This window comes from Rattus rattus, chromosome 17, assembly GCF_011064425.1.
Source record: "Rattus rattus isolate New Zealand chromosome 17, Rrattus_CSIRO_v1, whole genome shotgun sequence".
Lineage (NCBI taxonomy): Eukaryota > Metazoa > Chordata > Mammalia > Rodentia > Muridae > Rattus > Rattus rattus.
This window is the reverse complement of record NC_046170.1, coordinates 25,200,391-25,226,296: the sequence shown is the minus strand read 5'-3', so window position 1 is coordinate 25,226,296 and position 25,906 is coordinate 25,200,391. Positions and strand designations below refer to the sequence as shown.

At 47.4% G+C, this 25,906-nt stretch overlaps 1 protein-coding gene across 6 annotated transcripts; it reads left to right on the top strand.

The window, feature by feature from the left end:
• The first annotated feature begins 226 nt into the window (after nucleotides 1-226).
• Nucleotides 227-25,390, top strand: Zdhhc1 (zinc finger DHHC-type containing 1). 6 transcript variants are annotated; one of them, XM_032887784.1, is made up of 13 exons: nucleotides 227-488; nucleotides 9,888-9,963; nucleotides 12,268-12,314; nucleotides 13,936-14,178; nucleotides 18,894-19,069; nucleotides 20,784-20,885; nucleotides 21,149-21,273; nucleotides 21,354-21,512; nucleotides 21,747-21,859; nucleotides 24,234-24,316; nucleotides 24,502-24,595; nucleotides 24,730-24,808; nucleotides 24,919-25,390. In XM_032887784.1, exons 4-13 carry the CDS (start codon nucleotides 13,936-13,938, stop codon nucleotides 25,200-25,202), a joined length of 1,458 nt encoding a protein of 485 aa, XP_032743675.1. In that variant the 5' UTR covers nucleotides 227-488; nucleotides 9,888-9,963; nucleotides 12,268-12,314; the 3' UTR covers nucleotides 25,203-25,390. The 6 variants fall into 6 exon arrangements, with proteins under 6 accessions (XP_032743675.1, XP_032743671.1, XP_032743674.1 ...); XM_032887780.1 differs by adding an exon at nucleotides 6,526-6,658 and having other exon boundaries at nucleotides 24,434-24,595; nucleotides 24,688-25,390; XM_032887783.1 differs by having other exon boundaries at nucleotides 24,688-25,390.
• Nucleotides 25,391-25,906: the final 516 nt, after the last annotated feature.

The following is a 25,906-nucleotide window of genomic DNA, read 5'->3' as shown; positions in this document are numbered from 1 at the left end:
TTGAGGAGAGTGGAATTCTTGGAAGACAAATTGTGGATGGGAGGTGGAAGGGAAGAGAATTTTCTCTGTGACAGGTTATGATGGAAAATGAAGAATGGGCACGCTGTAGAGTCAGGGGCACTTGGCAAACTCCGCCCAGAGTCACCATGCCCCTGCGAAGTGACGCAGCGCGGTTTGACCGCTGTGGGGCGCCGTAGTTCGCGCTGTTGCCAGGGGAACGGGCTCCGCGCCCGGGAAGGCCCAGCCTGCCTTGGCCTGGCACGGCTGCACAGCCAGCGGGTCCGAACTAAGGCGGAAGGACTCTGAGGCCCAACCTCCGTCCAGGATGGAGCTGCGTTCCGGGACGCTTCTCCTCCGTGTCCCGGGGACTGACTCTGCCCGGACGGTCTGAAGTGCGGCCGCCCTGGGGAGGGTGGACGGGCAGGGCGGGGCCGAGCCGCTGGCTGACCTTGGCAGGCTGCATCTGGCGCGGCCGCCACCACGCGCAGGTGAGGAGCGGCTGTGGCGTTTCTCACCTCCGAGCCTGGCCCGAGCCACTAGCTCGCGCTGCGCCAGTGCCTCGCGGGACTCTGGGCCCGTGTCGGCCTGCTGATGGGTTTCACCGACCCGGTGGAGCGCGGGACTTCCTTTTATTATTAATCAAGGCTATAGATCTGCACTGAGCTGCCCACCGATTGCCAGGCTGTGTGCCAGGCGTCGGGCCTCGGAGCAGACGCCTTCAGTCTTCGGAACCCACAGAGAATTAAGGACGAGTTGGGGAGCAGGAGCCAGACACGTGATTAGAGTAATTTCAGGTCTCATTAAGTGCTCCGGTGGCCCTAAAGGTGATTCTTAAGCTAAACACGGAGGTTGGAAAGGAGCCAGAATTATGAATAGGGGAAGGGTGTTTCTGAAAGAGGGAAAAGCGAACACAAAAGTCTAGGCAGCAGAGTACTAGTATAGACCGAAATTCGAGAGCAGTTCCTAAAGTTCGTGGTGAGGGGTTTCAACTTTTATCCCAGAAAAAGAAGGGAGTCACTGAAGAGTTTGATGAGTTTCAAATTTTCAAAGGGGCTTTATACTCTGACTGCTGAGCAGAAATCATTTGAAGATTACCATAGTTCAGTTAGTGTAGCTGAGCCTCCTGGAACCCACAAGTCTCTCCCTTGTCCTCATCTGTGCGCATGGAATGTTGTCATGTTCTTGTATCACATGTCCAGAGACAAAGTGAAGGCGGCAGGGGATCCACATTTGAGACCAAGGACTCCATAAAGAGATCTGTGGGAACAGTTTGAAATAATAGGACTACCTCAGAGTGTTGAATTAAGTGAATACCGTGTAAGCACTTCAAGCAGCACCTGACCTAGAATAAATGCCTTCTAAGTGATCGAAATGGCTGTTATGAAAACAGCATAAGGGCACAATGATCTTAGAGCAGCAGACATGGTAAGAAGTGGTTGACTTCGCTCTCTTTACCAAGGGAGAGCTAGGTTAGATGAGGGTGGTCATTCCTTTTTGTTGTGGGAGACCAGCTGTATACAGATAATCACTAGGAGATGCAATAAAAGCAGCCATAGTGTTTAATTAGCTGGATTTCCCCCCTATTGTTTTTCTTACTTTGTTCTGTCACCCTTTGTTCTTAATGACTTTCTTGGTGGGTGTTCCCCAAGGCTGGCTCCTACAATCACTAGTTGATTTCCTGGTTAAAAATCAACAACCCTTGCCTCCTTCCCTTGATTTGGATTCTGTTTCTCTTCCTGGACTTGTATCCCAGAGTTTGTGGTGGCTGCTATGAGAGGAGAGCAATACAGAAATGTTTGCACAGCATGTCAACTCAGGAATCATTTCAAGTTTCTCTTGCCATAGCAACTGACTTCAGCATATTGTTTATAAAAGAGAAAGTCAAGGCCCAGCCACATTTGAGACCAAAGACCAGAGAGGCCTCTGAGAACAGCTTTAAGTTCTAGCTTATTTTCTGGAAATGATGTGATAAGTATCCCTCAGTTGAACCATAGCCACTTCCCAGACTGTTTAAGAACACAGATTTTTCTGGCACCTGTGGAGAGTTTTAATAAACACTATACTTGCCCCTAGAAGTCTTTTATAAATGACTCTGCACTTAAACCAATGTGCATTGCAAAGCATTTTCTCCCCAGCTCTCCTTTATGTGGTCGAAATTGAGGCACAGTAGATCTGTGAGAATATTTTAGAAGCAGATACTAGGGGAAGGCTGAAAACATGACTTAGAATTACTCAGAGGGATCTTAGGAGAGGAAGAAGAGCTGTTCAGGAGCGCGCTTTCCTATGGAATGCACCTCTGCCTTGTTCTGGGGTCACAGGGTACTGACCGGCTCTTGGTCAAGGCTAGACCAGTGTCTTGCACAGCAGCTCTTGTTTCCAGCTCTGACCAGACCCCTAACAGTACCAGGAAGTTCTGTGGCGCTTCCTCCCAGCACTGAATGGCTCAGAACTGCCTTCAAGGGTAAGAAAAGCCCTTCAACAAGCACTCTTGTCAGATGGTTGTTAGGCAGGAATTCCTGGTTTTTCTGGCCTGGTATAAACCTCTAGCTCACACAAGTTCATTTGGTTCACATGGTGGCACAGTGGAGCAAAGAGGGCTAGAGGTGACATCCTTTTAACTGTTTATCTAGTGTGTGTGTGTGTGTGTGTGTGTGTGTGTGTGTGTGTGTGTGTGAGTGTGTGTCTGTGTGTGTGTGTATTGCTGGGGATTGAATTTAGACCTTCCTTTCCCACAGAGCTATCCTCCTTTTTACCTTTTTTTGTTTTTGATTTTGTTTTGTTTTGTTTTGTTTTGTTTTTTGAGATAGAGTCCCACCTTGTAATGTTGCCCTGGAACTCACAGAGATCTGCCCACCTCTGAGTGCTGGGATTTAAGGTCTGGACCACCATACCCAGCTACTTTATTATTTTTTTAAGACAGTAAATGGTTTTCTAACACACACACAGTAGAAACAAATGGTACTAGATCTCCATAGAAATTGACCATGTTTGGGTTCTGCCATTTCCTTCCCAGAATTCTCTGTGCCTATAGAATCATAGATATCTGTCTGTCTGTTTCTTCTGGATGCTTGTTTGTTTTGACACAGTCTTGCTATGTAACCCAGGCTGGGCCCTGGGACTTGCAGCCCTCCAGCCTTAGCCTCCAAAATGGTGATGGTTTCTTTATAAATATGTTTTTTAATGTGTGCATTTGTGCATGTGTTTATCTGTCACTTATGTGGATCTCTTGGAGCTGTAGTTATAAGTGGTTGTGAGCCTCCTGGTGTGAGTGCTGAGAACTGGACTCCAGGCCTCTGGAAAAGCAATCACTGCTCCTCTCCCCCCTCATCTCCGCCTCCCCTCCCCCTCCCCTCCTGTTCCTTCTGTTCCTCCTCCTTCCCCTCCTTCCCTCCTCCCCCTCCTCCTCTCTCCTCCTCCTCCTCCTCCTCCTCCTCCTCCTCCTCCTCCTCCTCCTCCTCCTCCTCCTCCTTCTTCAAAGGTTTATTCTGAAGACTGTAGCTGTCTTCATACATACCAGAGAGGGCATCAGATCCCATTACAGATGGTTTGAGACACCATGTGTTGCTGGGAATTGAACTCAGGACCTCTGGAAAAGCAGTCAGTGCTCTTAACCTGAGCCATCTCTCCAGCCCTTTTTGTTACTTTTTTAAATATTATTTTTATTTTATGTTTTAGTATGTTTTACCTGTATGCATGTCTGTGTACCATATGCATGACTGCTACCCTTGGAGATCAGAAGAGGGTGTCAGATTTCCTAGAACTGGAGTTAAAGTTGGTTTTGGGCCACCATGCTAAGATTGGAAACTTGGGGGCTGGAGAGATGGCTCAGCGGTTAAGAGCACCCGACTGCTCTTCCAGAGGTCCTGAGTTCAATTCCCAGCAACCACATGGTGGCTCACAACCATCTGTAAAGAGATCTGGTGCCCTCTTCTGGTGTATCTGAAGACAGCTACAGTGTACTTATATATAATAAATGAATAAATCTTAAAAAAAAAAAAAAAAAAAAGATTGGAAACTTGGTCCTCTGTAAGAGCAGCAAATGGTCTGCTGCTGAGCCTTCTCTCTCTAGCCCCTGCCTTGATTTTTATTTATTTGACAGCTCAGTCTACAGTTGTGTGTCTTGCTTGTTCATGTAACTTCATCTTAAAAATAATATCACCATTTGCTTTTGATACTGCTAGCATTCCCTTGTATACATGTACCATAGCGTGTTTATATTTGTTTTTGTTCTTTGTTGTTACAAGGAACAATACAATGAACTTTTGTGTGTTAGGAGAGTGTAAGATAAATACAGCAATGGAATGTCTGGGCCACAAGTTAAATATGCTTGCAGGTTTGGTAGACATTGCCAATTGCCTTCTGGTTAACTGGAAAGGAGACACCCAAAGAATTTGGGATTTGTGAATTTTGCCATCAGTTTCCTTGAACTGTGAACAGCATTGCAAGAGCCATAGAAGGCTGTGTCTCCAGATAGCCCTGATTCCTGTTTCCTCCCCGACCAGCACTCCAATGTTGTTTTGAGACAGGGTCTCCCTACATAGCCCTGGCTGTCCTGGAACTCACTATGTAGAACAAGCTGGCCTTGAACTCACAGAGATCTGCCTTTCTCTGCCTCCTGAGTGCTGGTGTTAAAGGCTGTGCCAAGCTGCCCAACTTCATGTTACTTTTTTATCTGACCCAAGCAATGTATCTTCCCAGTTTCTTGGCTTCTTTTTTTTGATATCCTTCTTTATTAGTTGAGTTGATTCTGAAGTCCTCAGACACCTTTCAGGAATCCAGGGCTGCCCATAGCCTCTCTAGGGCCTGGGCTTTGCACTTCAGTCTAGGTGCTTTAGCTATCTCATGCATGAATTTCAGAACAACAGTCTGAATTTATTGCTACTATTAATATTGTTATTATTATGTGAGCTAGGATCTTGGTGTCTTGTTGTGTTACCCAAGTTGGCTTTGAACTCATGGGCCAAGTGATCTTCCTGCCTTAGCCTCCTGGCTGCCTAAATTTTTTTCTTTTTTGGAGTGGTGATGGACAGGAAATAGATCAGTCATGTAGCTGTTATACCATTCATTATGAGAACTCAAAATATTAGGATTTTTCTTTCTTTTTTCCTTTCTTTTTCTTTTTTTCTTTTTTTTTCTTGGCTATTTTGAGACAGGTTCTCACTATAGCATTGGATGGGCTGTAATTTGCTATTTAAAACAAGGTTGGCCTCAAACTCAGAGATTCACCTCTTTCTCCCTCCAGAGTACTACTACTGGCTAAGATTTTCTTCATTTAATTTAAACTTAGTATAACTTTATATAAATTAAGGAAGCTTAATTTTATTTTGAAAATGTTATTTAAAGTTTTTAGCAAGTGAATGTTAAATAGAAAAGATTGTTGTCATATGGTCAGTGACCTTCATTTTGTAGGGACAATGGAGGGGCCTGCATGCCCTCTTCAGTCTTCCACAGACGTCAAGCAAGTTCTTGACTTAGGTGGAGATACTTGTACCTCTTAAGTCTGTGTGCCCTTGCCCTTTCTCCCTTCCATTCTTTTTTTTTTTTTTTTTTTTTTTTTTGGTTCTTTTTTCCGGAGCTCGGGACCGACCCCAGGGCCTTGCGCTTCCTAGGCAAAGCGCTCTACCACTGAGCTAAATCCCAACCCTCTCCCTTCCATTCTTGACAGCATCTCTATGTTTTGTCTTTTTTTAAGTAGAAGGCCTATATACTATTCAGCCCACTAAACATGCTGCAAGGGGCACTGTATAGGCAAGGAAGAGCTGTGCACCTGACTTTAACCCAAAGTACAGGGCTGCTGAGCCACTGCCCTACTGGGACAGCCTCCTGTAGTGTTACCTTATCCCATGTTCTTTCTGGTTTTGTTTATACCCTCTTCTCTGCTGAGACTAGAAATCAAAGCTATGTGTCATACTTTGCTTCAAAATTCCTTTGACTCCCTATAGCATTTTCAGCAATGTCCTGAGCATTCCACCAGGGCCTAAGTGATCTCAGTCCTGCGGCCACTTGGGGTTCATTGCCCCCTTGCATATTCCATCTGAATGGGCTAGCCCTTGCAAAGCACTACCCAAATATGCATGTACCTACTGCCCCAAGGTTGCTCTGTGTCTCTGGGCCTCAGAGAGGAAAGCTGGAGAGGGCATGTACCTCAGTGAACACAGGCCTGGGCCCCAGTAAGCCTTGCTTGCCAAGGGCTGAGTGCACCATCTGGTCATGTTTTGGGAGAACAGAGCCACATATCTTTCAGTTTGGACTCCCAGAGTGCTGTTGAAAGGGAAGGGACAGCCAGAGAAAGTCCCCAAGCCCGATGACAATACTTGGTTTCATCTGTGGGCCCCATTTTGGATTTGGTCCAACCTCCCAGCCCTTGTAAGGAAAATCTTTTGGGCCAAAAAGAATTTGTGGACTTCAATTCAATGATAGAAAATATTATCAAGCTCACAGTTTTCTCCCTCAGGATTTGGGGGCAGGAAGCATCCTCCTGGTTGTCTTTTGTGTCTGTTCCTGAATGTTGCTGTTCCTTTAAAGGCATTCATCCTGAAGTCGTGGGCAAGTGGTACCTCTCTGGACCAATAGTATCCTCATTTGGAGTCAAAGCTACCCCTACGACTATTTGCAGCAAGCCTTACGATGATGATTCCTCCTGCCTTAGGACTCTGGGGTAATTTAACATCAGAGCTGCCCTGCAGTACCTGTCAAATACTAGGAACTTATCAGCCACATGCCTCTGTTTCTTCCTGGTGGTACAGGACTTTCCATTTGTGGAGTTAACAAAGCTTGGAGAAGACCAGGCTTTGAGATGAAAGTCATACATTCTCTTCAAAGCACATACGTGCTTGCTTGCTTAATTAGGATACAGCCCTGGGAGATGGTGCTTATAGAATGTATGTAAGACCCTGGGTTCAGGACTACAGAGTATTGTCCTGATGGTAGTGTTTCTGAACCCAGAGATCTGCCTCAGAGAACTACCAGCTCAGCTGTATTGATAGGGCTTCACCCAATGACCTTTGGTCATTTCCACAAATCAGGGATGAAGATTTGCTCACTTCAGAATGTTCCAGAGAAAAGGTTGTCCATTTTTATTTTCTTTGTCACCTGTGGTCTAAATTTGGACCCAAAGCCTGACTTGCCCTTTTTTGATGACTGATCAGCCCTATACCTTAAGGCAGTTTCCAAAGAAAGAAACAGAGACATGTGGCTGATAATGCCCTATTTTTGGTAGTGGCCATAGACATCTCTAGGTGACAAGATCAGAATGTCAACCCAAGACAGAGTGGTGGCATATTCTTTAAAATCTAAAGGCTATTCTGGCCTATAAATCAAGTTGAGATACATGGAAAAATATCTTAATCAAATTATCCAATCTCTTCAACTAAATTAAGGGGAAAAGTAGGGATAGATAACTTGTATGTCTCTTTTCTTTTCTTTTTTTTTCGGAGCTGGGGACCGAACCCAGGGCCTTGCGCTTACTAGGCAAGCGCTCTTCCACTGAGCCAAATCCCCAACCCTTGTATGTCTCAATAATTGAGCTGGATATGTTGACTCATACTTGCAATCTCAGCTCTCAAGGGGACGAGGCAGGAGATATGCCAAGGGTTTAGGTTAACCTGGGCTACATAATGAGTTTTAGATTGGTCATGGCTGCAGAGTGAGACTTGGTCTTACTTAATTTTTTTGAATTTCAGTGTGTATTTTTCCTTGAGGCCTTTTGCTTAAGAAAGCAATGTCAGGACCCAGAGGAGTCAAGGACACCATAAGAAAACCTACAGAATCAATTAAGCTGGGCTCATAGGGGCTCACACAACTAAACTGACAACCAGGGAGCATACATGGGACTGACCTCGGTCCTCTGCACTACATTACAGTTATGTAGTTTCATCTTCATGTGGGACTCCTAACAGCGGAGGCAGGGGCTGTCTCTGACTCTTGCCAGTTCTTTGGGACCTTTTTCCTCCTACTGGGTTGCCTCATACAGTCTCATATGAGAGGAGGTGCCTAGTCCTACTGCAACTTGATAGGTCATATTTTTGATATCCATGGGAGACCTGCCCTTTTCTAAAGAGAAACAGAGGAGGAGAGGATGGGGAGGGCAGTCAGAGGGAAGGGGAGGTCAGGTATTGGGAGGAGAGGAGGGGAAATTATGGTCCAGATATTTAAAAAAAAAAAAAAGCAACTTCAGAACTGTATTCCCAATCAGGCTGTAACTACTCTCCAGTGCCTAGCTCTCCAGAGTCTAATGAAAGGAGAAGCAGAGGTGGTCTCTATGCCATGGCTTGAGCAAAGCAGACTACTTGCAAATCACAAGCCTTTGGAGGTAAAGCACCCAGGAAACTGGCTACAAAAGCCACTTGGAAAAATGTACTCTCTACTTGGGGGGTAAAAACCCTCAGTTTTACACATCTCTTACTGTGGTAGTTAATGAAGTTGGATGCTACCACTGAAGTATTCACGGATTTTTTTTTTTATAAACTGCCCTTCCAGCATCTGTTATGAGAAGTTGCTAAACACTTTAAAACATGGGCCAGCAAGATGGCTTAGTGGGTAAAGGCACTTGTTGCCAAGCCTGGCAACCTGAGTTCAAGCTCCAAGACCCACATGGTGGAAGAAGAGAACATGCTAGTAGTACACACACACACACACACACACACACACACACACACACACACACACACACACACGAAAAAAGAGAGATTTCAGAACTGATCTGTGCTCCAGAGTGTAGCTATTGGGGCTTTACAGGAGACAAATGGCTTATCTAGTTGAAGTTTTTGAAGATCCTAGCTGTATGCTATCCATGTCAAACATTTGACATTTATGTTAATACTGCACATATGTGGGGAACATACTTGAAAATCTACTATGGGGCTAGAACGTTTGCCTTACCAGCATATGGCCTGAGTTGAATTCCCAGAACCTATGGAAAAAGCCAGGCAGAGTGGCTTGTGTTTGTAATCATAGTACTAGGGACAGGGAAGCCAGTTAGATCCCCAGATCTCACTGGCTAGCCAGCCTCAGCTACTTGTTGAACTCCAGGCCAGTGAGAAACCCTGTCTCAAAAGGGGAAAGAAGGTGGACTATGGCTGTAGAGGTTGTTCAGTGGTTAAGAGCACTCACTGGCTACTCTTCCAGAGGACCCAAGTTCAATGTCTAGCTCACAACCATCTGTAACTTCATTTCTATGAACATACATGTAGGCAAAATGCTCATAAATATAAAAATAAATGTTTTGAAAATAATTTATTATGTGTATAGGTGTTTTGATTACATGTATGTCTGCATACCATGCACATGCCTGGTGCCTGTGGGGGCTAGAAGAGGGTGTCAGATCCCTGGAAGTAGAGATACAGCTCACTAGCAGTTCTTCCAGAGGATTCAGATTCAACTGCCAGCATCCACATGGTAACTCATATATCTTAAGTTGCCTCTCTTTTGAAAGGGTAGAGTGTGTCAGGAGTGATGACTCTGGTTCAGAGTACTTGCTTCTCTTTGGTGCTTTGATTCCCGGAACCTATACCAAATGACTGTAACTGCCTGAGACTCAGTTCCAGGGATCAGATGCCAACTCTGGACTCTGGGAACCTGCATTCATGCATATGTGCATAAGCACATGCTGACAATACATAAGCAAGTAAGTAAATAAGGGTAGATGATACCTAAGTAGTGACTCCAAGGTTATCCTCTGGCTTCTCCATTCTCTCTCTCTCTCTCTCTCTCTCTCTCTCTCTCTCTCTCTCTCTCTCTCTCTCTCTCTCTTACACACACACACACACACAGACACACACACACACACACAGACACACACACATACACACACAGGAACATGGACACACATAAACATTGAAGAATCTATTACAATAGAAAGTACTTCATCCTCAATTTTTCCTTTGCAGCTGGGTGTGGTGGCACATGCCTGTCATCCTGGCCCTGAGGAGGATCAGGTAGATCAAGACCAGCTATGGCTACATAGTGAGTAAGAGCTTGCCTGAAAACATTTTCCCCCTCTTTTCCTATTATTGATAGTTCTGAATGTTAGATTTTTTTTTCTTCCACAGGATCAAAAGGTATCAAAATGTATGTTTTTGGATAGACATAGTGGTACACACCTTAAATTCCAGCACTTGGGAGGCAGAGGTAGGCGAGTCTCTGCCCATTCAAAGGCAGCCTAATCTACACAGCAAATTTCAGGATAGTCTACATAGAGAGAGCTTGTCCCAGAAAAAATAAAATAAATATATGATTGTGAGTGAAAAAATAGGGCAGGAAATCAGATATTGGCTGTTTTCCCATTGTGTGTGAGAATTTCTCTTTTTGAGACATGGTCTCACCATATATCCCTGGCTACCCCAGAACTCACCATGTACACCAGTCTGCCCTTGAACTCACAGAGATCTGTCTGCCTCCTGAGTGCTGGGATTAAAGGTGTGTGCTACTCCTAGCATGAGTATGATTTTGAATATATAAAGATATAAAGTATTAATGCTGGTCAAATATTCTAGTTAATAAGTTTTGGCAGGTTAGCTTTATAACAAGTATAAATATATTAATATATTTATATTAAAATATAAATTTCTGAGGGCAACTAAAGGTTTTCATATCATTTTTATCATATGGTAGATTACATTCACTGTACTTTCTGAGTCATCCTATTTGAAAATGTGTGTACATGCAAACATGTGTGTGTATGTTTAATCTGGGGCCTCATATGTGCTAGACAAATCCTTTACCACCGAGCTATAGCTCCTGCCTTTAAGTCTAAGTTTTAATACATCTGGCTTCTTATTCCTGTGGAAAAATAGCAGCAACCTCAATCAGTCCCATACTTTTGGACCTAGACCCTATAGACTATCAGATACAGGCACACAATTGTCCTGCAGCCTAGAAATAGGAGACAAACCAGAAAGCTATTTAAAGTAATTACATTTACTATGAAGTGAACATTTGCTTGTAGAATTTGCCAGCAGTATCACTGATCTACGGACCCTAGGAGGCATCCACACCCCTACTTTTCAGAGGAGGGATTCCAGTCTCCTTGGCTAATAAGTTCAAAGCTGAAAGCCAAACCTGGACGTGCTCGTTTAAATATGCTTGGCCCAAGGAGTGTCACTATTAGGAGCTGTGGCCTTTTTTGGAGTAGGTGTGACCTTGTTGGAGGAAGTGTATCACTGTGGGTGTGGGCTTTGAAACCCTTTTCCTAGCTGCCTGGAAGACAGTCTTCTGGCTGCCTTTGGATCATGATGTAGAACTCTCAGGTCCTTCTCCAGCACCATGTCTGCTTGGATGTTGCCATGCTTCCTGCCATGATGATAATGGACTGAACATCTAAAACTGTGAGCCAGCTCCAATTAAATGTCCTTTGTAAGACTTGCTTTGGTCATGGTGTCTCTTCACAGCAGTGGAAATCCTAAGACAATAGACCTGTTTCCATCAAAGCTAGGGAATTTCCTATCCTGTGTACTTCTTATCGAAGATGGGGGAAGAGATCAGAGGGCTTGACCTAAGTCTCAGAAGAAAACAAAGATCACTCTATTTAGCTTTGAGTTGAGACCATTCAGAGATGACTTCACATGCTGCCATTTTTGGACTGCAGGAATCTCTCAGCCTTAGGAGGGCTGAGGGAAAGTGTGGCTCTGAGTAGTAGTTGGGATGACAGCCAATTGGCAGAGGATGTAGGGTTAAAGGGGATGTCACTGCATAAATGTCATGGCCATGCGGAGGGGGAGGAGTAGAAGGATTGAAGGCAGAGCAGACAGGCAGCTGGCCTTGTAATAGTTCCATTTGAGAAAGGTAGGACATCCATGCAGATTAAGCCAATTGAGGTATAAGAGTTCTTTCATTTTGGTTGGTGAGGGAGAGAGGGTTCATACCTCCAAGTATCTTAGCACTGAAGCTCAGAATATAGTGCTTTTAAAGGAAAACCATAAAACCACAATTACATCAATAATATTAGATGAGGTCAGAGTAACCTTGAAGCATTTGTTTAGGCAGAACATAGTAGCTACTTCAGACACAACATGGCAATTAATTTGACTTATATTTTCAGTTATTTTAGTTTATGTTTGTATAAACACTAATTACCTGGACTGTGGTCAGGGTCATAGAAACCCTAAGAGTGCTGCCAAGGCAGATGAGACTGTTGGATGGATACAGGGTTGAAAACTGTGAGCAATCGCAACATGGAGTTAGAGCAAAATGGTATTACCTTAGTCACTTGAGCCTTGGTTGGCTAAAGTTATACATCAGTTATCTTACTCATACTTGGTTTTATTTCAGATATTTTCAAGTCAGCGAACATTCACTGAGCATCTACTGTATACAAGGTATAGCTCCTGATCCTTGGGGGAGGAGACATGGGGGACACAGGTGAATGGATCACGAGTGTTCACTGGTGGACATAGGGATGGCAAATACTCCAAATTGTAGTCACACTCCCAATAAGGAATGAACACAAGGAGCCCTGATTCTGCTTTGGACCCCAGGGAAGTCCTCCTGTATCAGGGGATGCTTGTAGAGGGCAGGGTTCGTGCAGTTACATTTTATGGTCTCTGAAGTCAGTTACTCCATGCAGAAGTGCTGAAGTGCTTGAGGTACCTTTTTTTCCTTAGTCAGTTTATTATCTCCTTCTGTGTGACTGCAATGACAGTAGCTGACAGAAGAACCCAAGGATGCAAAAATGGCTCCTCATTGTCTCAGGGGTTCCAATCCATCATGGCAGAGCAGCCCATTTCATGGTGGTGGATGCTGCTTACATCATAGCAGACCAGGCAGTAGTGAGCAAGGCAGGAGAAGGTAGGCAGGAATAACACTTGTACAGCCATCCCTGTGACCCATTTCCTCTGACAGTCCTATCTCTCAGAGTTTTCAGAAGCTCCCCAAAACAGCATCTCTAGCTCAAACCACATTAGAGATTGCTGACTGTGGGTAAGGGCTCTTGAAAAAACTGTCTAGCTGCCTGGGTTTTTTGCTAGCTCCTGACCTCCCTACCAAGAACTCAGAACTGTCCTGTTTCCCCAGGCATAACACTGCCTGCCTGGTTTGTCAGCCCAGAAGATACTGGTAGACAAGGCTCTTTCTTCTGTAAGGACAGGGTAGTCTCCTGCTCTGTGAGAGTCTTGGTCAGCTACTGGGCTGCAGCAAGGCTGGGTAGGCTAGGGTATTGCTGCCCTCTGGTGGTCTGGCTCTGGCCAAGCCTGGCCTTTCTTGTAGCTCTCTTAGTGAAAGGACACTCGACCTTCACCCTTCTGAGTAAATCAGGCCCGGAGTGACTGGGAGAAACATGCTCATGTATTCTGCTGGAAGGAATCAAAGAAGAATCCTCCCTTCTCTTGTGTGTGGGCTTGTCTCCAGCTGAGAAACCATAGAGAACCCCTCTGAAGCATAGGGGAGAAGTTGTTGGTCCCTGGTCCTGAAGGGATTATGTGTCTGCCAAGCAGTGAGCAACGAGGCCAGGCCTTTCTGAACACCCCCACTGCCTGTTTTTTTTCAGCAAAGGATAAGGGGCCCCCTTTCTGACACTTGATTTGAATCTCAGGACGGAGGTGACTAATCCTAACAGAATCAGCATGTGTTCTCATCGCTCTGGCCCCAGCCTGATATTGTTACCAGATGAGAACATGTCTTATTGAGTTTCACTCTTATGGCTGTGGAGACAGGATACTTTGAGTAATGGGCAGCCACACGCTGTCCTGAATACGCTGGACACTCCTCCCATGTCCTGGCCAGGCTGGGGTCAGAGTCTAATCTTGAGTTTTGGAACAGTACTTTATTACCACCCTGCCCTTCAACTGCATATTTTTTATTAGGCTAGGATCCCAGGTTTCCCTGCAGAGTGTATACCCCTGCTGATCCCTACCATCCTGCTAAATTCTGGCTGTAGCCAGGATCCTGTGCTCCCACTGGACCTTTTTGGGCCTAATGCTCTCTCCTTTTCTCCCTCTGGAGATGAACATCTGCAACAAACCCTCCAACAAGACAGCCCCTGAGAAGAATGTGTGGACAGCGCCCTCACAGGACAGTGGACCTTCCCCAGAACTGCAGGGCCAGCGGTCCCGACGAAATGGATGGAGCTGGCCCCCCCACCCACTCCAGATTGTGGCCTGGCTGCTCTACCTCTTCTTCGCAGTGATTGGCTTTGGGGTCCTTGTTCCCCTCCTGCCTCACCACTGGGTGCCTGCTGGCTATGCTGTATCCTTGGAATATATGAGATTGGAAAAGTTGGGGAGATGGATAGTTGGAAGACAGCAGAAGCCTGAAGCTGGGAGCAGGGTCTTAGGGTTGACTCAATTGATTCTCTGCCAGGTTTAACTTGACCTCTGATAAAAGTGAGTGGATAGCCCTAAAGTTTCTCAGAGCACTTAAAGCACCAGAGAGGGTCTGACAAAGATTCCTAAAGCTTCTTCAGTTTCGTTATACCTGAGCTAAAGAAAAGGGAAGTTAGGGGGAGGGAACGCAGCTCAGTTGGTAGAGTGCTTGCCTGGCAGGTGCAAGGTCCTGAGTTTAGTCCTCATTTGAAATGGTGTTTGGGAGCAATGATTCTACTTGTGAAAGAATTTGTCATGGTATAGTTTTCCCATATAATAGGTTTCCTGGTACACTTAAAATGTGGTTTTATTTATGACCACATTATTTGCTATGCCTGGGAATAGTTACACACTTTATTGATTTTAGGATGAGGGTGCTTGTGCCAAAAAGTGGCACATATATCCTTCAAGTTCCTGGGAACAGGGACACACACTAACTTGCTTGAGCCTTGTAGTATGGACTGTTCCAGCCCTGGCCACAACCCCAAAGACCTACAGGTACAGGGGGGTGCAGGGCGCAGGGTGCAGGGTGCAGTAGCCTGTGTGTGTCCTGTCTAGAGAGTTCCTATTCCTCTGATGGCATCAGCCTTCTGAGGAGGATTTCTGACAGAGAGGGGGGGAGGGGAGGGGAGGGGCGAAGAGAAGAGAGAGAATATGAATCTGGAGAGCAGGCATCAGCAGGGCCTAGGCTCAGCTTAGCCTCCTCTCTGGGCTATGCTGGTCAGAACAGCCTCTGCTGTCCACAGGAAGGGCTCCACTCACTTCCAAGGGCTGGGTTGAGAATGAGAGCATATTAGGAGTATATGACCATATATATTTAGCTATTAATGCAAGTATGTTTTCTTGGACCAGAGCCCTGGGCTGGTGAATAAAGGAACTCTATTTAAGCAGTTGAATAAAGGAACTCTAGAGATGATTGTCACCCTCAGACACTAGCAGTGTCATTGGGACCTTCCTAGTTCACAAGAGCCCAAGGCCAGATCATCAACTGAGTGAATGAATGGGAAATGACTTTTCTTAAGGTGACCATGGGCCTTAGTGTAATTAAGTGGACTACTTCATGGGACATTCTTCTGTGGTCTGGAATAATTCCATCCCTGACTGGGTTACCCAGGTAACCTACCTGCAGGGCACCCGGGAACTCAGAGTCGTAACCACCTGGCTTGGAGTGAAGAACATCACAGCAAATAACAATAAACAAAAGCACTTACATTTGCCACACACTTGACAGAGATGTTCTCCATTAGTCCCTCTGATAACCCCATGGGGGTTTTCTCCCCACTAAGGAAGCATATCAGTTATGTTCCTGTTACTGTGATGAAATACCACAGCCAAAAACAACTGATGGAAGAGGGAGTTTATTTTAGCTTATGGTTCCAGAAGGTTAGGTAATATTCATAACTGGGGGAAAGGTGTAGCAGGAAGCAGGCAGGAGGTAGGAGCAGGAAGCTGGCTAAGTACATCTCAGCTGCACACAGGAAGCAGAGGGAACGAACAGGAAGTAACCCTCAAATTCTGCCCCACAACGATGCACTTCAGCATAAAGATTCTATAACCCCCCAACAGCGCCACCAGTTGGTAACCAAGTGTTTAAATACATGAACATATGGGAACATTTCTCATTCAAGACGTTATGAAGAAAGATGCTCAGACAGGATAGTGACTTTCTGAGGTCACACAATAGTACCCAGTGAGGCCAGTCAGCCTATTCAGGCTGAGGAAATGGAATGATTTGAGGGTTTGATCTACGTCTTGTTTTCTCTTATCTTTGAGCCATATGGAAGCTTCCAGAGCCACCTAGTCTGGCAGCTTGACCAAGGCTCTATAGTGTTCTTCTATTAAGCAGGCTCCCAGGACCTCTTAGGAATGAAGTGGGTATCAATTATCCACTGTGGGCCTAGAATGGCCCCAGGCTTCAGGAATGAAAAGATGAGCTCTGGGCGCTTAGGGGCCAGGGAGAGGGGAGACTGGTGGGCTGGACACAGTGGTCTCACACTGCATGCAAATGTTGTAGATGTCTGGGGCAGGAGCATGCCAGCAGCAGCAGCAGGCTAGCTCATATCCGGCAGCATTCCTGCTGCAGCTCCCAGCCTCACACATACAGGTGTGGCTCTCCTTTCCTTTCCTGCTGACAGCTGTCAGTCATACTGTGGAGTTTACCTCCTCCTCAGCCTCCCACCTTCTCTTCCCACCTTCTCTGCCTTTCTGACCAAATGAGTCTCCCTGTGCATCCCTGCTCCTGGCTACCTACAGCTGCAGACAGAGCACTCTTACAACTCTGTCTCACACACAGCGTACGACCCCTTCTCTTTGTTCCCCACCCCACCCCCACCCCCATCCTCATCCTCCTCTTTCCCTTTCTCCTGGCCATCTTTATCCCTACAGCCAGAACACTCTTTCAAGTCAAAAAACACACACACACACACACACACACACACACACACACACACACACACACACACCTCTTTGATAATGTTTCACCAGCTCAAAAATCTAGCAGCTTCTTCCTGCCTTAAGAAATGAAGCTGAAGATGGATCTCATTAGGTCCCATGGCTTTTCTCCATGGGCAATCTTCCTGTCTATTCAGCTTCCTCTTATTTCCCTGTTTTGACAACAGTGATCTCTTCCTAGAAGCCCTTGTCTCACCTAGCTGATCAGAGGTTAAGAAGTGACAGATCAATGGGCCAAACTGGTTGGCAAATTATGGAATGGTTAATACCTAAACTGTACAGGTCCTTTACATGTTTTGAGATCATTTATTTCTTTAACATTTAATATTGAGAGAGCTCACATGGAAGCCTAGAATTTTGTTGTTGTTGTTCCCTTTGAAAGCTTAGAATTTGGCAGCATGACCCTCCTTGTTATATGATAGTTATGAGCTGGGATGATATTTCAGTCACCCATGTGATTGCCACCTTGCATGTTTCTGATATCCACAGCACTTAGCCCTGGTCCTTTTTCCTCTGCCTTACCTTCCAAGGCCCTGTTCTACATTCTTTTCCACATCTCTGCTGAGATGACACTTTTTTTTTTTTTTTTTTCTTTTTCTTTTTTCTTTTTTCTTTTTTTTTTTTTTTCAGAGCTGGGGTCAACTCAGGGCCTTGCGCTTGCTAGGCAAGTGCTCTACCACTGAGCTAAATCCCCAACCCCTGAGATGACACTTCTTCAGAGAAGTCTTCCTGATCCTGTGGGACTAGATAAAGTCATCAGTTACAAACGCATATCCTCTCATGTGACTGACCTGTTATTTAGTTGATATCTGTGTTTTCCATCATGCAGAGGGTTTCTTAGAGCTCAGAACTGACTCTTTCCATATTCCTTCATGCCTGTGCACACAGGATAGAACACTGCTGAGTGAATGGACACTGTTGAGTGAATGGACCAGTGAAGGATGCTGGGAGAAGGCAAGAAGCTCAATGTTTGCCCACACTGAGTGTCTAGAGTTGGGAAAAGACAGATTAAGGCAAGCTATAGCCCTGGCTAAGGCATGAATTTCAGCTAGAGAGCCACTTAGAGCCCTGTAGGCTTTGATGCAGGGAAGAGCTTAGGTGTAGGCTTTTGAAAGCTCACTTCTGGAACCCATGCAGGGTAGACTTTGGAGAAGAGTGTGAGGTTCTCAAGTAATCTAGCAAGAAGTAAGGAGCTGACCCATAGCTTTGGCCATAAGGACAGAGAGCTCAGGGTTGAGCTTACATTTGGCTCTTTGAGCTCTGGTACAGCACATTCTAGAAGAGCCTGGTTCACACAGACAGACAGCGTAATTTGGCTACTGAGTGAGGTAAGGATGTTGGCCAGCTGATGGGTAAAGGATGACTAATGCTTAGATCCTGAGTGACAGAGGGATGGCATCTGCCTGGCTAGCAGGCAGATAAAGAAGGAGCATGTGCTGAGTAGGTGAAGGGAAGAAAATAAGGTAGTTACCTACCTGGATGGAACCTGTTGGTGAGTTTATGTATAGATTTTGCAGCCAGAAGGCAGCATACTCATTTCCTGTATTTGGCTTAGTTAAGTTCTGGGGAAGCTCATTTCCATTCTAGGAGTTAGCTACACTGCCCTGGCTAACCCTGAACATGTGAGGCCATCTCAGACATTCAGCTTAGGGTGCCAAGTACCCAGACTTGCAAGTAGATGAGCCCTGTCTGCAAGTGGTTCTCCATCTGGCCCTAACTATTGAAAGGGAGTGGCTGCTCCCGTCTTTGAAGTGGCTTCCTATGAAAGCAAGAAAAACAAGCTCAGAATTTCAGCTAATGTCTCTAGACTTTAAAAGGTGATGTCTTTTAATCTCTTTCACCTTCTGAAATCTGAGACCAGAAACTGGCTTGTGCCAGGCCTGAGGCCAAGGCCATTTGGCTAGATTTCTGGGTGGCAGTAGTAAGTAGTACTGGTCTTTGGACTCTATTATCATGTGACTTTTTGATTGAGGGTATAGGGGTCTGATAAAGAAGCTTGGTGAGGAGGCTCTTATGGGGCAGGAGAATATAGCATGGGTAGAGGCTCCTTATAAAGGAAATCTGCATGGACAGGAGAATACTCTGTCTAGGAGAGTGGGTGGGACTGATTTACACAGTACGGACTGAGTCTTTAACCTGCTGGGCTAGTGCATGGGTGCCATCTTTGCTGGCCACCTTGTGGTGCACCTGACTGCTGTCTCCATCGATCCAGCAGATGCCAATGTGCGGGACAAGAGCTATTCTGGGCCCCTGCCTATCTTCAACCGCAGCCAGCACGCACATGTCATTGAAGATCTACACTGCAACCTGTGTGACGTGGATGTGTGAGTGCATGAGTGTGAGTGAACGTGTGGGCTGTGAGTGTGCCTGCAGGATCACCAATTATGGTCCTGGTAAAAAGGGTCACACCAAGCTCCGCAGTGATACTTACATCTCTGAACACTTGTACTTTCCCTAATGATGAGTGTGGAGGGTGGGTGTGGTGGTCCATACCTTAAACTCCAGCACTCAGGAGGCAGAGGCAGGCAGATCTCAGTGAGTGAAAGGCCAGGCTGGTCTACAGAGTTCCAGGACATCCAGACCTAGACAGTGAGACACTGTCACAAAAAAACAAAAAGAGTCTTGGTGGTGGAACTGGGTATTGTGGTGCTTACATGTAATCCTAGCTATTGAGAGGCTGAGGCAGAATTTCAATGAGTTTGAGGTTAGTCAGGGCTATATAATAAGACAGATTCAAAAACAAAAACAAAATATTTGGTGGAGCGACCTGAGACAGTGATTAGGGAGAAAAAAGACAAGGCATAGCATTTCCTATAGCAAACCCAGAAGGCAGTTGGCAGCACCAAAACCATTTCTAGATGGCTCTGCCGGTGAAAACTTTAGCCTCTTCAAAGTACCCAGAGAGGGGCAGGAAGGGAGTTTAGGCTTAAGTGCTCCGTGCTGAGTGTTACATTTTAAAGCAAAAGAGCCAGAGCCTACTGCTCAGAAAGCTGGACGGTGTCCTGAAGTCACCAAGTGACTGAGCAGCAGGGTCAAGGGCACACTAGCTGTCTGGCCCCTAGCACATTCACTCAGTTACCCGTGAGGAGGCTGAGGCAGAGAGGCCAGTGGCTTGCTTCAAGTCCTCCTGCTAGTGAGGAGACAGAATGTGGAACAACCATTCTTTGGCAAATACCTATCTGGGACTCCTCCCTACATTACTGGAGCTTTGTCGTCTCCCAGATTGGTGTGGGTTGAAGGATAGAGTGCAGCCCAAGGCCAGATCCACACTTGGAATCTGAAGGCCTAGAGTAGCCTGTTAGAAGAGATCTGAATACAGGAACCAGAATGCCTACTGCCATTCCCTAAGCAGCAGCCAGCACGAGTTCAGAATGACTCTGGCAGTTGCTCTCCATGAGTGATGGAAGGATACACTATTCTCCCGTGCTCATTTGGGTCTTCCAAGATGTGACCCCACTAGTATCCTGACATGGCCCTCTCTTACTTGTTCCTTGCCTATGAGTTTCTTTAATGACCCTGGATGACAGTGAACACTTCTCCTTTTGGCTCCTTTACAGTTAGCCCATACATGTCTTCTGAAAGAATGCCAGAAAAATTCCGTAGGATGGCAAGGAAAGTGACCCCAAAATGAAGCAATTAAAGTACCAATTGGGCAGCTATGCATTTTGCCTCAAGTCCCACACCAGCATCTTGTGTGTGGTCTGGCATAGATGTCCTCGCTTGGAAAGGACGCCTCCTTTCCTTCTCATGGGACCTTTACCTAGGTATGTAGTTCAAGAGTAGGACCTCACAAGACACCCTTCTTCCCTCTACCATGATCCTCAGCACCTTCTCCAGAGGTCCCACCTCCTGTTTCCACCAGAGGGCGCGTGCGCTCCTCATTGCTGCGGTCCGAGGAAGGGTAGAGGTTCCTGTGGGTAATCAGGAACCAGGCTCGACTCAGGTCGTTACACCAACTGGGGCTGGATGGGCTGAATGGGCTGGATGGGCTGGATGGACTGGCTGACCACGAGGTGCCTTCTCCCAAACCCTCCTCAGGAGTGCGCGATCCAAACACTGCAGCGCCTGCAATAAATGTGTATGTGGCTTCGATCATCATTGCAAGTGGCTTAACAACTGCGTGGGCGAGAGGAACTACCGGTGAGAATCTGCCGGGGCCTGCATGGGGCTGGCAGTGGGTGGGGATGTGCGCCCGCTGAGAAGGTGATCCGTGGGACGGCAGAGGATGGACTCAGGGCCTGCCATCCCATTGTTCCTGGTAAGATGGTGAGCCTGAGAAGTGGATGCTTTCATAGAGTCTTCAGACTCTATGCCTGTGACTTCTGAGGGGTTGGGCGTCTGGAGCCTGGCTTCTTAGTTAGCCTGAGCTGAGTGCTGCTGACAGCTGTCCATGGTTGGGCCAGGCTCTTTCTACACAGTGTGGCATCTGCTTTACTGGGTGTTCTGCTCCTGGTGCTGGTGGCCACTTATGTCTTCGTGGAGTTCTTTGTCAACCCCATGCGCCTTCGTACCAACCAACACTTTGAAGGTCAGTGTGGATTCTAGACAGATTTGTTTTAGTTAGTGCACCTACGCTCTGGCTAAGCACCGTCTGCCTGTGCCCTGCAGTCTTGAAGAATCACACAGACGTGTGGTTTGTGTTCTTGCCGGCTGCCCCTGTGGAGACCCAGGCTCCTGCCATCCTGGCCCTGGCTGCCCTACTCATCCTTCTGGGCCTGCTTTCTACAGCCCTGCTTGGCCACTTGCTCTGCTTCCACATTTATTTAAGTAAGTGCCTCCTGCAAGCTCGCCTTAAAGGGGATAGACTGCAGGGAGGAACCTTTTTGGGCTGTAGAACCTTGAAGTCATGGACTTTACCAGTGCTGGCTCTGTGTGGTTGCTGGATTTGCCCGACTGCTCAGTATATATGTGATAGGGATGTGAACTTAGTGCCAGCTGCCCTCCCCTTCGAGTTCTGGGGTACCTCTCCACTACTGACCTCTCTCTTCCCACGCCCGCCAGTGTGGCACAAGCTCACCACCTACGAATACATTGTGCAGCACCGACCAGCTCAGGAAGCAAAGGAGACCCACAAGGAGCTCGAGTCATGTCCCCGCAAGATGCGGTCCATTCAGGTATAGAGGCGCCCTGAGAAGTGGGCTTGGGTGTGTGTGGTGTGGTGGGAAGTGAGGCTGTGCAGTAAGAGTCATGGAGGAGACCCTGCAAGGGAAGCCAGCCTAGAACAGCAGCTACAGTGGGGTCCTGGAGAAGTGGAATCCAGCCTAAGCTGGGCTCATGGCACCAACATAGCCAAAAGGAGCCCTGTGTTTCTGGAGGCCCATGTGCTTTCCTTTGCAGGCACCTGGCATGTGGTAGAGAAAGCCAGCCTCAGTTGACAGCTGGCTGGGTTAGACTGTAACCATCAGTTCTCTACCGCTGTAACCACGACTCCTTACATCTTATCCTATTTTAGTTTTAAAACAGGGACTACTGTTAACAGTCCATTGCATATTGATGTCCAGGAAGGTTAAAAGGCAGCCTGGCCTGAGAAGAGTTAAGGTCTCCATGCATAGAGAACAAGGAACCCTGCAACCTAGGCTTTGGCCTGGTCAGCCCAGCTACAGACCAGCCTGTCCTCATTCCCACGCCCCCTGGCTTCCTGAGGTCAACAGCTGGGGATGGAGGTGGTCCAGTCCTCAAAGCCCCCAGGGACTGTACAGGCAGGGGGCCCAGGCAGACTTTGCTGGGAAGGCTGAGCCCTGGATCCCAAATCCTCATGGCAACTGGATACAAACACAGGCTGGTGGGTGGTTTGGAAAAGGACCCTGCCTCTCTTTCTCTCATCTCCCAGACTTGAACCCTGCCTATGGGCCAAGCTGAAGAGTGCTACCAAGTGGGAGAAAATGCTCTATCCCACCATCCATACCTGCCCTGTACTGGGCACTAAAAGTGTGTACAGACAGTGGCAGCCATCCGTAGTAGGCAGGGCTTGCTCTGGGATGCCCAGACTCCAGGCTCCTGCACCCTTTGCCCTGCTTAGGCTTTGGGTTCAACTGGGACAGTAGTGACGACATTTCATTCTGTTTGTCTACAGGTAAAAGGTATGTCCCTTTTTACATAAGAGAGAGCTAAGGCTGAGTGAGAGCTTCCAAAGCTCTATTCAGGAATGTGGGGATGTTTGAAGGTCTCTGAGAGAGGGCCCCAAGGCTCAGCCCTGGGGAGAGGAGGAAGTCTAAGCAGGCACCTTCTGGTGACCCTCATTCTCTTATAGCTGGTTAGGGCTTGACTTCTAGCCTTTCCTGGAGTCTAAGGGATCCAAGGTAGGCAATCTTTGCTGAGTTCCTACTGAAGGAGTGGTAGATGTGAGAAAAATGACTTTAGGGCCCCAGGGTTTGGGACTTGCTTCTGATCCCCGTGCTGTTCTTCTTGGGCAGCTATTCCCATATCTTCCCCCAAAGGGTCATCCTGGGCAGAGTTTGAGTCTGGGGCTCATCTGGGACCTCAGTATTTGCACCTGTGCAGTCAGCCTGTGGTTGGCTGGGTCTTGTCCTAGTCCCTAAAACTCTCAGGGACTGGGCAGGCAGCCTCCCAACCCCCACCCAGCAGGAATTTGGGAGGGGCCCCTCTCTAGAGCCGTTGCCCCCAAAACATAGGCTTGTTTTAGAGACGGCTTTCTGTTACAGTGTCGTCCCTGCCTTAGTCAGGGCGCCTCTGTCACCATGGAAACGACTGCCTAGTAGGCGACAGCTGTCTGCATTCTCCCTCCAGCACACTGGCCCCGCCCTTTGCCCTCTGTCCCACTCCCTTTTCCTGAGGTTGCTTTCCCTGGTCTTTCATTTCTTCACCTGCAGTTCTTCAGGGGCATCTGGCATGCAGTGGTGCCAGTCTAGCCACTCCCAGCCCTTTTGCTTGGGGTTCCTTCAGCTGACATCACACCTTCAAGATTCAGGGCTGCAGCACTGTTCTGTCACCTTTTGGGGAATAGGGACAACAATGAATTGTACTCACATTCTCCTTCCCAACAGCCAAAATTATGGCTGGTCCACTGAAAATGAGGGGTGCATTCAGTGTGCACATCCTGGAGTGCACAAGCTGGCCTGTGAGTAGCTTTGTGGTTTCCTGGCTACTGAACAGTGGCTGGAGCCCTAAGTGGAGACAGGAGCAGGTGAGGGCAACTCTCGAGTGTTTTGTCCCTATGGACCTCTTGGCTAAGCTTCCCAGGCTAGGGATACTGGACCTGAGGACCTGCAGCTTTCCTCAGACAGAATAGCTGCAGCTTGACTAGATGAGGTGAGTCCTTGGGATGAGGTAGATTCAGAAATGCGTGTTTGAAGCCTTACCTTGCAGAAGGCTTTCCCAGCTCATCTGAGAACCAGGAATACACCCCTAGACCTCTGAGACATGAGGCCACTGAGCGTTCAGAAAGGCCAGTAACAGGGTGTGCTCAGGGCTGAAGAGTATCTGGATCCACACCCAGTCTCCTGGCCTTCCTGACCCCTCTTTCCCAAGGAGATGGAGTTCTACATGAGGACCTTCAGCCATGTGCGTCCAGAGCCCTCTGGGCAGGCCAGGCCAGCAGCATTAAATGCCAAGTAAGTGCCACCTGGCTGCTCCCCTCGGACGTGGGAGAAGGGTAGGTCAGGGTCAAAGCATGGGTCTGGGTCCAGCTCAGCAAAGTCTTGGATGGATTAGTGTCTCTGTCCTGCTAGGAAGGGAACCTCTAGCAGGAGGGACTCCGGGGCAGCATCTAGAGTTTGCTCTCTGGCTTTTACCTCAGTCCTTCCCAGTTTCTTGCCACCCAAGGCCAAGTGGAACCACCACTGCCCTCCTCCTCAGACACACTGGCTCTGCCTCCACGGATCCAACCCCAGGTAGGAGGGACTGGGTTTGGACCTCTGCCCAAGAAGAGGGAAGACGGAAAAGAAACCTCCACTCTGATGAGTACCTCTGCTGCTTTGGCAAGTGGGGTCTGGAGACGCAGGCCACACTTCCTTTGTCTTTACAGGAAAAGAGGAAGCGGCGAGTATTTAGATTGCCCAGGTCTGGGACCATGGACCGAGAGCTCCGGCTGCCCAAGCTACGTGGTGAGCACTGCTTTCTGCTTGGATCCTATTGGATTAGTTCCAGGGTGGGAAAGGTTTTAAGACCCTAACTGCAGTCCTTGTCTCAACCTAAGTTTCCCTCTTGTGTGCAGAGACTGGGACTCCTAGCCGCCACTCTAGCTCTTCATCGGATTCCACCAGTGCCAGCCCAGCACATGCTGGTTGCTCTGCAGACGCCTACTACTCGGCATCAGCGGAATCCATGGAAGAGATTCCAGTGGCCCAGACCCGCCTGGGCAGTGCTGCACTGGGTGCCCCAGGAGCCAAGGGCCAAGAGTCTAGGCTGGCTCTACAGGCACGTTCGCCTGCTGTTTTTGTGAGCCCAAGCAGTGGTGAGCCCGGAACACCTGGAGGCGGTGAAGATGGCTTGCCTTAGTGGGGACTAGAGGCAGGAGGGCCTTGCAGGAACGTCTGACCACTCTATGCAACACCCCATATTCGCCGCAATGAGTGCACTTTAGCGACCTCAAGGCCGACAGGATCAGCCTTCCTTACCCAAGACTCAGCAATATCTGCTCCACCAGCCCTGATGACCCAATAAACTTTTTTTTTTTTTTATGCTTTTGCAGGCTTAATGCTTATTTTCATAGTGGAAAAGCTATGGGTCTTACAGAAGCAGGACCATCATTGCTAGCTTGGAGGAGAAAATGGGGTGGGTTAGGAAAGGTCTCCGAACAGGGTTTTTCTTTTAAGTGTTGAGAATCAAAAACATGGGATCTTGTTCAAGCATCACCATTCTCCTCTCAATGTCCTCTCATTTCCTTTGTAGCCCAGGCTAGCCTTAAAAATTTGAACCTACTACTTCAGTCTCCTGAATTCCCAGACTGCTGGTGTCTGCCACCACACCCAGCAAGATTATTGAGTTTAGTAGTATTTGCAGTTGGAGACTGGAGGAAGCAGGTTAGGGAGGCACATGAGAATAGAAGCTGTGAGGGGTAGACACAAGAATGAAAGGAGGCGGCCGTTCTTGAGGTTCAGGAATTGCTTCCATCAAAGTACCCAGCATTGGGGGGTGGAGTGGGGAGGCACAAGTGATCCACTGATTGTCTCTGTCGTCCCCTAATGCTTCAGAACCTGGCC

Excerpts from the sequence above, each read along its gene's own strand:
- Zdhhc1 (XM_032887784.1), top strand. The coding sequence starts at position 13,936 with ATGAACATCTGCAACAAACCCTCCAACAAGACAGCCCCTGAGAAGAAT. Across the intron at positions 19,070-20,783 it reads AACCTGTGTGACGTGGATGT|GAGTGCGCGATCCAAACACT; the intron begins GTGAGTGCATGA and ends AACCCTCCTCAG. Across the intron at positions 24,596-24,729 it reads CTCCACGGATCCAACCCCAG|GAAAAGAGGAAGCGGCGAGT; the intron begins GTAGGAGGGACT and ends TTGTCTTTACAG.